General features: G+C 43.6%; 1 protein-coding gene across 4 annotated transcripts in view; it reads right to left on the bottom strand.

Annotated features, from left to right (window-relative positions):
- The window catches only part of SLC11A2 (solute carrier family 11 member 2), a 40,746-nt gene extending 27,752 nt beyond the window's left edge, over positions 1 to 12,994 (bottom strand). Inside the window, exon 1 of one of the 4 annotated variants that reach the window (XM_049625443.1) lies at positions 10,297 to 12,994. In XM_049625443.1, coding sequence (XP_049481400.1) covers positions 10,297 to 10,522 — 226 coding nt within the window. In that variant the 5' untranslated portion in view covers positions 10,523 to 12,994. Of the gene's footprint in view, positions 1 to 1,008; positions 2,937 to 8,957; positions 9,433 to 10,296 lie in introns of those variants that run through there. The other 3 variants (XM_049625446.1, XM_049625445.1, XM_049625444.1) reach the window with 3 other exon arrangements.
- Positions 12,995 to 13,555: the final 561 nt, after the last annotated feature.

Here is a 13,555-nt window from a genome sequence, read left to right on the forward strand (position 1 = left end):
TCATCTAAATGAGATTTACATAGCTGACCATTCAGAGTAGCAGTAGCCACTTGGATTCCAATCACAGCACAGCCCTTTGGCCCCATCCAGAGCCTTTTTATTTTACGTAGAATTCTAAGAAGCTAGGTTATCAGGTTATCCTAACCCATCATAAATTAGGCACTGCAAATTAGCTTTGGGACTATGGCTCTTACGGGAAAAGGTTTGGGGCCACTTGGTGTGAGGTAAAGAGCCCTTCTTTATACTTTGATCAACTCTGAGAACATTATTATTACTTAAAATTATGTTATTAATATTTTATTATGTATTATGTTATTATCAAGAATAACTCAACTTTCTTCCAATGTGGCCCCACTCACCAAGAACTGACTAAATTAGATTACTTTTATAGTGATGACTGAGAGCCTCTTTAAGGCACAGAATTGTTTAATGCATCTGGTGAAATTTTCTCCCCAAAATAAGCTTTTAAATTAAATTCTGAGAACAAACAATTCAGATAGTACTCTGTTTTTCCCCAAGCCTACAGTCTACAAAGGTGATAAATAATTTTAGACAGAAATATTTCATGACAAAATTTTTTACAATTGTTATTTGTATTCTATGGGACTATTCCTATACTAACTACATACAGAGCCAATAAGATACAAGAAGTCTGACCTTCTCTCTGAAATCTCAGGAATGTATTATTTTAAGAAAGGAAAAGAGATTATAGATTCCATTTTTCTCATCAAAACTTGCAGTTAACAAACTATAAGTTCCACTGTTTCCAGTGTCTATAGAACATAATGAGAGCAGGGAATAGAGAAGGTCAGTTATGCTTGGTATTTAAATCTCCATGAAAATTTAAGACTCATATGGAAGCACTGAGTTAATATTAAGACAGTTTTCCTCCCTAGGACTATGCCACCAGATCATTTCAGTCATTCAAGTACATTAATAAAAAGATCAAGTTGAAATATAAGCAACCAGAATCAATCCAGCAATACTTGGTAATTATGATTAATATACCTTTGATAATATTCTAGCTCACCCTCAACCATAAAGCGTCACCTTCTTCCAAAGCCAGTAAGTTTCCTCCTGTCAAACAGCAACAACAGAAAAAATGGCACTCCTGGATACATGTACTATAAACTGTTTTATCCCATTCCTTATCAAAAGTTGTAAGAATGAGGTGCCTAGATGGCTCAGCCGGTTGAGGGTCCAACTCTTGATTTCGGCTCAGGTCATAATCCTGGGGTCGTGAGATAAAGCCCCATGTCAGGCTCCTCACTGAGCATGGAGCCTGCTTGGGATTCTCTCTCTCCCTCTACCCCTCTCCAACTTGTGTGTACCCACTCTCTCTCTCTTTCAAGACAAAAAAAGCTGTAAGAATGTTTACAAGTGGGGTGCCCGGCTGGCTCAGTCGGTAGAGCAATAGAGCCATGTGACTCTTGATCTCGGGGTCATGAGTTCAAGCGCCACATTGGGGTCATGAGTTCAGGCCCCACATGAGATCAAGCCCCACAGAGATTACTTTCAAACAAATGTTTTACAAGATAAAAAGGCTAATAAAATTACATTTTCTGTCTCAAATGTTAAAAGCACCCTTTGACCCAGCAATTCTGTTTCTAAGAATGTATCCTAAAGAAACACTCATACAAGGAAGTATGTGCAAGGAAATTTCCTGTAACGCTGTTTGTAGTATCAATAGACTAAAAACAACCTTGATATCAAAGACTGGTTAAATAGACTATGTATATTCACAGGATAGAATGCCATGCAGCTATTATAATAGAGCATATCTAACTGTACTGATAGGAGACAATCTCCAAGATATGTTTTCAAGTAAAAAATCCAATTTATAGACAGTATGGAATCATTTATATGGCAAGAAGAAAAAAAGAGGAGGGATGATAATATACATACGTACATGTATGGACTATCTCTCAAGGACATACCAAAAACTAATAATGCTGTCCCCAAGATGAAGGAGTAGGGAAGTACAAACAAGGTCAGGTGAAAGGAAGACCTCTCACTGAATATACACCATAAACCATTTTGCACTTAAAAAAAAATCATTTTGTCATGTACTTGTACCATTTATTTATTTTTTAATGCAAAAGTCCTATGGATTCACTCAGCTTCCAAACAAATACTTTCAGAATGTGTAGATGAACTCTGTCTGACAAAACTTCTGTAATGGATAATCAGAGATCTGCAGCTGTCCAGCTGGCAGGAATATAATATACTATCTTAAGCTTAACTTATTACTACTTTGTCTTAGTGCCCAAACAGCCATGCTCTGAAATTATGAATTGGGAATTTCACTTGAATGCAAAAATTAGAAGCTGCCTTGTCAGGAGTTTCCTGACTCCTTAATTTGGGTATCCCCCCAAACACATACTAGCCATAATCAATTCTGAACATCTTATTAACATTATCTCATGTGTTCTCTTAGCATTCACAAGAACTCTGGAAGAACAGTTAATTTTTTAAAGAACAATTTAGATAGCCCAAATCTGTTTTTAAATTGCCCCCAAGAAAGTATGAAATACTGAATGTTAAAAAACATGTAAGTTAAGGGACGCCTGGGTGGCTCAGCTGGTTAAATATCTGACTCTTGGTTTCAGCTCAGGTCATGATCTCATGGTTCCTGAGATGGAACCGGCCATAAGTTGGGCTCCACACTGACAGTGCGGAGCCTGCTTGGGATTCTCTCTCTTTCTCCCTCTCTCTCTGACCCTCCCCTGCTGGTGCACAAACTCCCTCTCTCAAAATAAATAAATAAACCTGGGCACCTGGGTGGCTCAGTCAGTTAAGCATCTGACTTCAGCGCAGGTCATGATTTCACGGTTTGTGGGTTTGAGCTCTACGCTGACAGCTCAGAGCCTGGAGCCTGCTCCAGATTCTGTGTCTCCCTCTCTCTCTGGACCTCCCCTGCTCCCACTCCTCACTTGCTCTCTCTCTCTCAAAAATAAACAAACATAAATAAATACATACATACAAACTATTTCACCGATTTCAGAGTAGTGTTCAATATTGCAAAAGTCTCTCTAAAATTAATTCTAAAGTTTAGAGAGTAATGTTTTTGAACATTCCTCTAATTCATCCCTTTTTACCTCCCCTCCCCTATATAAATAAAATCAAAGACAGCATTAAGAAGGCAACAAACTCTCATAGAGGGAACCAAAAGTGTTTATATGGAAGCAACTGGCTAAATAAATGTGAACAGGAATGTTTAAAGCTGACTGGCAAAATTCACGAGGTAGTCAGGAATCGCTTTTGCAAAGCATGGAAGGACTGAACATCTCCACCCTGATTTATTTTTTATTTTTATTTTTTTAATTTTTTAAAAATGTTTATTTCGGAGAGAGAGAGAGAGAGAGAGAAAGAGAGAGAGAGAGCATGAGAAGGGGAGGGGCAGAGAGAGAGGGAGACACAGAATCCGAAGCAGGCCCCAGGCTCTGAGCTGTCAGCACAGAGCGTGACTCACAAACCGTGAGATCATGACCTGAGCTGAAGTCGATGCTCAACTGACTGAGCCACCTAGGCGCTCCTCCCACCCTGATTTAGACCACAGGTGCTGCCCCAAGACCCCCACCAAAGCCCATGTAAGGAGTAACATAACATAGCATAACATAGCACCTAGAGGGTATTATGCTAAGTGAAATATGTCAAAGAGGGAAAGACAAATACCATATGATTTCACTTATATGTGGAATCTAAAAAGCAAAACAAACAAATGAAGAATCTCTTAAATACAGAGACCAAACGGATGGTTACCTGAGTGGAGGTGTGAGGGAAGATGGGCAAAATAGGTAACGGGGATTAAGAGGTACAAACTTCCAGGTGGCTGGGTGAGTCAGTCCATTAAGCATCTGACTTCATCTCAGGTCATGATCTCATGGTTTCTGAGTTCAAGTCCTGCACTGGTGAGCTTGAGCCCTGCTTAGGGTGAGCCCCAATTCTCTCCCTCCCTCTCTCTCTGCCCCTCGCTCACTTGCGCCCTCTCTCTCTCTCTCTCTCTCTCTCTCAAAAAAAAAAGAAGTACAAACTTCCAATTTTAAAATAAATAAGTCATGGAAATGAAAACGAAAGCATAGGGAATATAGTCAACAATACTGTAGTAACATTTCACGGTGGCAAATGGGAACTCCATGTACCATGGGAAGTGTCCCATAATGTACAGAATTGTCAAATCACTATGTTGTACACCTGACTCTAATGTAATATTATATGTCAACTATGATAATTAATTTTTAAAAAGCCTTGTGAATTTCTAAATTATTCTTGAGGATACAAAGTTTAGAATTTTTTAAATTTAGATGTAAGTGCCTCCTATTTTTCTGTTATGAAAATGAATTTGATAGAAAATGATAAAATGAAGAAAAGACAGGTTGAGACTGATTACACCTACTTCTGTGAAGGAAAAGTGAAAAGTCCCTGTGGTGTTAGTTTAAGAAAAGGCCTGAAAACTCTAATCCTCACTACCTAACTAGAGAATGTCTTCATATCAGAATGTCTTCAGCCAAAGCCACAGAAACACACCCAGTTCACAAAGTACAAACAGTACTCCTATTGTACAATGTGCTTAATACGCACCAGGGCTTCTGTATGTGTGTGTCTCTTTCTCACTCTGGCACGATGGCCATTAAGATACCAGTGTGGACTGTTTTTCATTTTACTGACTTTGTATACTGTAGTAATAATTTCAAAATTGGGATAATCTTGCTTAGTCTCCCAGAGAACCACAATTTCAACTCAACATCAAGTTTGCTGTTTCTCGCTTGAACTGGACTTCTGAGAATCTGTTTCACAGTTGAAAGAAAAACATGACATTGAGAACACTGAATGACAAAAAAAAAAAAAAAAAGAAGAAAAAAAATGTTAAGCAGCAAGGAGAGAGGGAGTAAGAAATGGGGAGAAAGATAATGAAACTGGCTGCCTGGGTGTCAAAGATGATAACAGCTGGGAGAAATGTGGCCAGGCTGTCCAGAAGTACTGATCTTTCAAAAAATATATCACTCATCAACCAGAGACTTCAGAATTAGAAGGACCTGATACCTACTAGACAGAACACTTTCTCTGCTCATTGCTGAGGGTTAACCAGCTTTCAAACCTCTATGCTCACAAGTCAGGGTCCCTGAAGTCTTACCTCTAGAGACTGTAGCTGGGTCTTTGTTCCTCCCAATTCTCACACAGAGAGCTTCCTCTGATTTCTTCCTAACCAGAAGTAAACAGCAGTGCATTTCCCTTTGGGGGAACCAACCTGGCCTCCCAGCCTGACGCATCTATCCTGCAACTCTACACTCTGTGAACAATTTCAAACACCCCTTTATATTGAAATAAGAAGGTCAGTATTAAATAAGCCTATACCCACTCATGCCTCAGCAAAAAGGTTTTGCCCTCACACTTGCATGAGTCATTTTCCTCTGGCAAATGTGAAGAATGATTATTACTAGACTACATTCAATTCATTCATTCCAATGACACATTCTGGCCCCTCGGACGTAGCCTGGCCTTAACAATTTGAGTACATATTTTCCTCAACACGTCTTTTCTTAAAGTAAAGAAAAATTATATGTACAGACAAATAACACTTACTACAAGATTCTCCAGCTGCACACCTGCCTCCTTCTGCTCTTTGGAACCTGTTTAAAATTTTAATAATTAACTTGCAGCCTTCTCCTTTCATTACCTAGGGGTTTTAGCAGTCACTTGATTACTAGCGATTAATGGGACCAAAACAAAAATAACCCAAACAAGATCACCTACCAGCAATAAGCATAAAGACAAGCCTAAGAACCTCAACTTCCCAATTCAAGGTTTTACTGGAAACTTTGGTCTTCACATTAAAAAATGTAAGTGACTTCAGCCTTAAAATTAAAAGTGGAGGGGCGCCTGGGTGGCTCAGTCAGTTAAGCGGCCAACTTCGGCTCAGGTCATGATCTCGCGGTCAGTGAGTTCAAGCCCCGCGTCGGGCTCTGTGCTGACAGCTCAGAGCCTGGAGCCTGTTTCAGATTCTGTGTCTCCCTCTCTCTGACCCTCCCCCGTTCATGCTCTGTCTCTCTCTGTCTCAAAAATAAGTAAACGTTAAAAAAAAAAAAATTAAAAGTGGAAAAGGAACTAGATGATAAGTATATTTTCTATCATTCCTGGCCAACTATTTTATATTCCATTCCCATTTTATTATAGTTTATAATACAAACAATGTTGTATGTTATCCATGATGTCCCTGATGATGTCTGAAGGGTCTTTCTTTGTGTCTCCAGGGGCCCAAAAATGTCAATTGTTAAATATCTGTTTGTTAAATTATCAAAAGAATGAATAGCATCTGATGAGACAAAAGGGGTCTAGCTTTTCCAAAGCCTTATATTCTGCACATTCCAATGCTCCCTGCCTTCTTTTCCAAAATATTTTATTCAGACCACAGAGACTCAGATGATAAGGATGACAACAACATTAGAGCAAAAGGCTTCCTTTTCTGCCTTAAACACTCAACTCTTTGAAGATGCCACTCCCTTTCCTCCTTACTCAAGCACAAGTAAAGAGGTTTCGAGAAGACACCGTCCTCTACCCTCACCAAACCCACATCCAACTTTCAACCCTACAGAAGTACTAAATTGTCTCATTCCAAAGCTAAATAACTGAACGTATACCATCCGTACTTCAGCCAAATCGGGACAGCATACTCTTTTTCACAAATTCAGAGTTTCTCATTTTGTGATTATGCTATGTGTGTAAATAGCAGCTTTCATGGAAGGGGAGAATTGGAAGACAAAACAGTCTTCCATTAGCGCCTTCCAGATAACACTGTGAGAACTTAGGAGAGACTTTTAGGGGCACCTGGGTGGCCCTAAAATCAAGTGTCTGACACTCGATTTCAGCTCAGGTCACGATCTCACAGTTCGTGAATTTGGGCCCTGCATCAGGCTCTGGAGTAGAGCCTGCTTGGGATTCTGTCTCCCTCTCTCTCTCTCTCTGTCCCTCTCCCCTCTCAAAATAAACAAATAAACATTAAAAAGAAATTAAAAAAAAAAGAGACAATTTTAAGCTCATGGAAAGGGTATAAATCTGTCAGCAGACTGTATTTATGTACATGGGGAGGAGACAAGGAATAAAGATGCCTTTCACTCCACAGCACCCACCCAAAAGATGCTACTTTATGGATACTGTTCTCTAACCTCTAACCTTGACGTCACTGAGTCAAAACTGAAGTAAAACTGCTTAGTAGTTGCTCTGTAGAGTAATCCAAGGAACCACTGCGGATTTCCTAACAGTAAAGTAAGATTAGATTCATACCAAGCTTCCCCATTCATTAACAAGAAGTGTTGCCAGGCTGCCCAGAAATTCCCCTCCGAAGTCCCACAGCCATCCCGGAAACATGAGAAACCAAGTATACTGCAATCATGGCCTTTTTGGTAGTGGATCCAAAATAAACCGTGCCTGGGCCAAGACTGTCAATGAAGTATTTTCCAATGAAAAACTAAACAGCCCAAAAAGTTTTGAGGCTTCGTTTACTCAACACAGCTGTCACAGCCATACCTAGTATAGTGATAGTTTCCAACCTTATTTAATGATACAGTAAACACCCAGTAGGAAGCCTCTAATCACCCGGAATTATACTATACCTTCAGGTCAACGTTAACACCAGGGATGGAAAACAAGGGCCTAAGGATTCATTCACAATAGGCTCACACGATTCTGAGCAAAGGGTAAGTTATAAGATCAAAATTCTTTAGACGGGAATCTTTAGTGGAAAGAAGGCACGTGTTAAGTAATAAAAATTCCTACACGCCAAGAACTAAGCACTTCATCTGTATCAACTTATTTTATACTCACTAACAAACCTGTAAGATTTATAGTATCAATTCTCATTTTAAATTCCTGGAGACAAATGAACCAGGAGGCTAAGCAACTTGCTCAAAGGTTTACAAAGCCAAGAAGTGGTGCAAACTGGTGGGCCTTCCATTCACAGGAGTCACGGTCAACAGTGTCCCCCCGGTTTCACCGACATTCACTAAAATAATGGCCAGCAAAAGTTTCTGGAAGCCCATTTGCCCTTGCTGCTCCTTCCACAGAATTTCTGCTTTTGCCTTCCACTTTAAAGATATGCCGCGTTCCCTTAACTTCGCAGCACTCTTCTGAAAGCAACAGACAATATGAAAATATGCTCATTTTACACACAGGAAAACTCAATCCCAGGTTCCTCAACTTCTTCCCTAATGATGCTCTTTGAAATCGTCTGGTACATGAGTCGGGGAATTGGGGCGCGGCGGGGGGGGGGGGAGTGGAAAGGAATCCAAAGACGGAATATCGCAGCTTTAAAAGCAGGGATACAAGAAACCGAACAGTTGGAGAGCATCCACCCCACTTCAATACCGTGTGCCCCCTATAAAAGTACCTGGAGCCAGGAAGCGGCACAAAGAGCCCTAAAACCAATCTACACGCGAGTACTCAGCGGCCTGCCCAGGCCCTTCACTCGAAGGCGCTCCATGGATGTCGGCTGCACTAAAGTGATCTTTATTGTTAAAGAGGAGCGGCGGGAGGCCCAGGGAACGGGCGCGGCCCCAGGGCTCCGCAGATAAGAAGGCGGCTGCGGGGACCTTGCCCTGTGCCCGTCGCCTCCTCCGCGGCGTGAAGCGGGTCAGCGCACCCTGGATCACGGGTTCCGGCGCGGCAGCAGGTCCACACGGGGGTTCGGCCATTTCGCCTAGGCCGCGGCGGGGAAGGGACGAGGCCCCACAACCTCAGGCGTTCGCTCCCTGCCCCCACCCCCCGCCCCGCTCTCTGTCTTCCTTCGAATAAGGCGGCTCTGTCTGGCCCCCCGCACCGCCCCTCGCCGTCCCGCATGGCGCCCCGCGTGCCCCATACTGGCCCCGGCGCCTGCTCCCTGGCCCACCCCCGCGCCCTCCCGGCCGGCCTGGGGAAACTGGTGCGGCCGCGTGACCCCTGACCTCGCCCGCCGGTGGCCTTACCGGTTCCGCAGCCACCAGACAGGATGCCCTCGCGCTGGCCGCTCCATATCCCGGGAGCTAGAGCCAAGCCGGCCAACCCCCTACACGCCCCGCGATTGGCCGATAGGACCGCAGTTGCACATTCCTATTGGCTGGACTCCTCGTATTCCCGGTAGCTGCCGGCGCGCGTGGCCAGCTGAGGGCGTCCCGAGGGTCCGCCCACCCCAGGGTCAGCAGGCTGGAGGCGGGGCCACGACGGCCTGGGCTGGAGCTGTTTCTCGCCGAGCCATTGCGAGCGCGGGTCGTGCTCAACTGAGTGTGGATATCGGGGCTCCGGCGGTCCTGCGCCCAGTCCCGGGTCAGATCAATTTCCTACCTCAGTTAGCCGCTGCCTCACATTAGATACTGGCAGTCAAGCCCCCTTTTTTTCTGGAGACTTTGTTCAGCGAGGTACAGCTCCACTCCATAAAGTTTAGCCAACCTGGCAGGACCATATGCTCTCGTCCCCAGAGCCACACCATAGTATCTGCTGCTTCACCGAAAGCAACCCACACCCGGGAGGAATCGCGAGACATCAGCTAGTACAGCCAGTTCCACCGCATCAGATGCCCCACTCCCAAGCCTCTGTAATGAATTGTTTTCCTCCATCCTACCCGGCTGGTTCACTTCTTCCTCCAAGCTTTATCTCTGCCTACCTAAAAGCGATCCCGCCCCAGCCCCAACCTCACAACGCCAGCCTTTCCCTGAAGATGATAGCCAGCCTAGTGGTGCTTTAGAGGGAAGAAAAATTGTCTGACGAGCCACCCTCATTTTCTACAATGCCCTTTAGAGCTTCCAGAAACATTCTTAGACACCCCCCTACAGCTTACGTTGAAGATAACCAGGCTTATCTAACCAAATTGTAGGCTTAGAGAGGAAAAGAAGCATAAACCCCTCCAACTTCTTTCTCCACGTAAAAAACTGCTAGGAGAAAATTTTATTAGATAGTAAAAAGAGTCCAAGAGAGGAGGAAGGAGAATGAACTGCAAAAAGAAAACTCCAAATCAAGTACAAAGTAAAAATCTCAGGGACAAAAAAACTGGGCTGAGTATCCTCAGTTACTCTGGAACAGGCTGGTTTCCATACAGAACTTCCCCTAGAGAGAAAAAGAAAATGCACAAATTAGTTCTGAGAATCTCTCTCCAACACCTCTGGGTAGTTTTCAGAAAGGCTTGATGAAGTCCTTCCAGACCAGAACCTTTCCTGTGGGAACTTCTGCTGCAACTAGAAAGTAAAATGGCTGGAGCCATTCATGTCCCCCTAACGGGTCTGCTCAGCTAAGCAACCTCTTTGGGCTTCCGCATGGTTGCTGGCTACTTACTGAGCTCACAGTGTGGAGCTTCATCCTTCTTAGGTTGCTTCTTCATTGTGCAGGCTGGATTTGACTTTTCCGAGCGTCGGCTCCTGCCTGTATATATGCAGACAAGTGCGCCTCCCTTGGTTAGATAAGGGCACTTGGGCTGCTCTGGGCAACACCACGTTGGTAAAGACACTGCCGGGAATTTCAAGAGGCAAACCACACCCTTCAAAGCATAATCAAATTTCATCTTTGACCTGCCATGAAAAGGGAAGCATCGTATATCTGCCACTCCCGGATATTAATGAACAATTAACTGAGTTTGAAAACGTGTATTCTAAGATTTCGTCTTTGATCCACCGGGCAGGAGCTGGAGGCTAATCTGTGAGTGGCAGTGGATGAAAGGGGTGGAGTAAAAGGAATTGCTTTCCTTCAGGATGCCACTCCCCTTGGTGTGAAGCTAGTTAGGGCACTTGTACCACGGCAGCATGTGCACAAGGACTCTGCTCCCATAAGGTGTTAGCTGAAACCAATTAACCCCAAGCCTGACAGTCCACTAGTATTTTCCATAGGTACGTGCGGCACTGATGCAATTATGAGGAGTCTCACGGTGTGGGTAAAAGCACCGCCCAGTCTGTCCCTTGGGATCTGAGGGACCCGCTGGCTCAGGCTGGTCAATCAGTGATCCACAGGCTGACAACAAAGACATGCGAACCCAGGACTGGGGCATCTGCTGGAAAAGAAAAAGAAAAAACAAAAATGAAAACCTGAGACTGTAAAAAAAATCCAGAGCAAGCCCAGAATTTCTCAATCTGGGAGAAGGGGAATTGAAAGAATGAGGAAATCATGCCTCTGGCAAATAGTTTAGTAGGCCAGCTGGAGGCAGAGGTGGAAAGGAGACATGGGGGCGGGGCAAGTAAGAAGAGTAGAGTGGGATACTGGGAGGAAGAAATTGCTGCCTTCAGAAACTTTTCTCATAGTTTTAAAGAAAATCTGCTTAATACCACAAAACATATGCAAATAAGTGCGATAGAAAGAAATGTCTTAGAATGGAAAAGAAAGAAAAGAGTAATCGATTCATATTGGTCAAAGTAGGCTTCTAGCAGGTGGCTCTGCTTCCTATTCAGAACAACTGTAGGGTCAGAAGATCTACAAATCTCTTTCCCTGGATCCCAGATGAAGATCTCTTTGTTTCAGGGCACGCACAAATACTAAAAGTCGTATCGTTACAATGTGCCCTGCTCCTTATCCTTGTGCTACCTCAGACAAGTTCCCCAATGCAGAGCTGCCTTAGATTGAGTGGGGCACTGATTTGTCCCCCTTCCCAGGAAAATACGTACACACAAAATCATCCCTGAACTAAAATGTTGGAGGAAGAAGCCCTATTTTGGTTTAGGAGTTCCAAAAACAGGAATGGATTTTACAATGAGACTCTACCATAGCTCCTGTTTCGTTTACTCAACAGTTCCCCTGGTATATACACTCCACTCATGCCTTCCAGGTCCGCGATTCTCACTGACATTAACTGCATTCTTATTATGTATCCGTATCAGACACCACATATAACATGTCACAAACATGAGCCAGGCTTTGAACACAGATCTGTTCTTGAAGAACCAGCGCTCAACTACCATACCATTCTGCCTCTGTTGTGTACACCTAAAACAATTCCCTTTCATTCAACTCCAACTCAAAAAACGATCTCTTGTAAATTCCCTGAATATCCCACATCACCACAGTAGCCAACTGGTTTCTGGGTAGATGTTAATATGTGTTTGTGTCACGCGTGCCCTTTATCGAAATAGGAGACTTTTCCTTCCATGCTTTACCTTTGACCCACCCTCCAAGTATTCTTTTTCATGCTTTTGTTTTCCCTGAAACAGCTGCTAGGAATTAACTCCTCCCACCCCTCCCCTTCCTTACCTGGAAAACTCATTATTATCATTTAAGCTTCCCTTAAAATATCCCCCTCCGTGATGCATTCCCTGCCTCCTCCAGGCTGCATTAGCCCTCTATTCTTTTTGACCCAAGCACTTTTTGCTCTACTCTAGCACTGGCTCATTCTGTATATACCTATTGAGAATCTACTGTGTGCCAGGCATAGATGGGGTGGTACAGATATAAACACAAATAAGATAAGCACAGCCTCTTACAGGGCTATTGTTTTGGTGCATCCCTTCTCCCACTAACTTGTTAGCTTCTCAATACGGGTGATTATCTTATCTTTGTACACCTGCTAACAAAGGCCAGCTATATGGGAGGTGTTTCATAAACGGATTAGCCCACTTTTTAATATGTTATGGCTGACATATTGCCTGACAAGGCAATACAGGATAATAATTAGGATATGTTTATATTAATGTATCTATTTCCCAAGTTGAGTCTTACTACCCTAAAAACATTCCTCCCTCGAATCTGCTAGCCTTGTAAAGCTATTGCTGTGATAAATGTTGGAATGCACAGGCAGGATACCCCTTGAGAATAAAGGACTTATGACCCCAGCTGTTGAAGTGGGCACACTGCTGGCAGATGGCCCTCAGCTGTCACGTCATGCCTCTTTCTTAGGCAGCCCACACGGAATGACTGATTTATGTAGGAGCGTAAAGATTCATCCCTCTCACCCCAACCAGGAACAGCTCTGAAAGTCAGCTGAGCCTTCGTCCTGCCTCACAGCCCGACTTCTCCTTCGGTGCAGATTTGCTTCCCTTACCTTCGTGGTGATCTCAAGAGCACTTCCTAATAAACCTAGTGCTTCCAACACAGAGTTGGCTTCCCTTACTTCCTCTTCTTGTAAAACCCAAAATCAAGGTCTCTGAAAAAGTGACCAGCACTTACTCTGCTTCCTGAACACTCCTTTATTTTTCCACCCTTTGTGATCTACCCCGGTAAGTACTTTCTTGTTAGCTAAATAATATCGTCATTGGCCATCTATGGTCAGAACCCACAGACTCTTGAGCTCTTGCCACATTCGAAATGTCATACCACTCCTCTTCCTTCCAACTCTGTGTCTTTGGATTCCATCATACTCTGCTCTCTGGGCAGTTCTATTTGGATCGCGCTTCCTCTACTTTCTTCAATTGCTACTTTTCTTCTTCTTCCTACTCCTTAAATGTTGGCATTCCTTAGGTTCAACGCTTGGTCCTCTAGTTCTACACAATCCCTACAACTTCAGTGTAACAATACCGGGACCCACCCAGCATTAGAGACACTATGGGACAGCTTGGAATAATGGAAAGAGCAACCTCTTAAGAGTAACACGGACCTGGATTTGAGGTCTAGCCAG

Source organism: Panthera uncia, chromosome B4, assembly GCF_023721935.1.
Source record: "Panthera uncia isolate 11264 chromosome B4, Puncia_PCG_1.0, whole genome shotgun sequence".
NCBI classification, from domain to species: domain Eukaryota; kingdom Metazoa; phylum Chordata; class Mammalia; order Carnivora; family Felidae; genus Panthera; species Panthera uncia.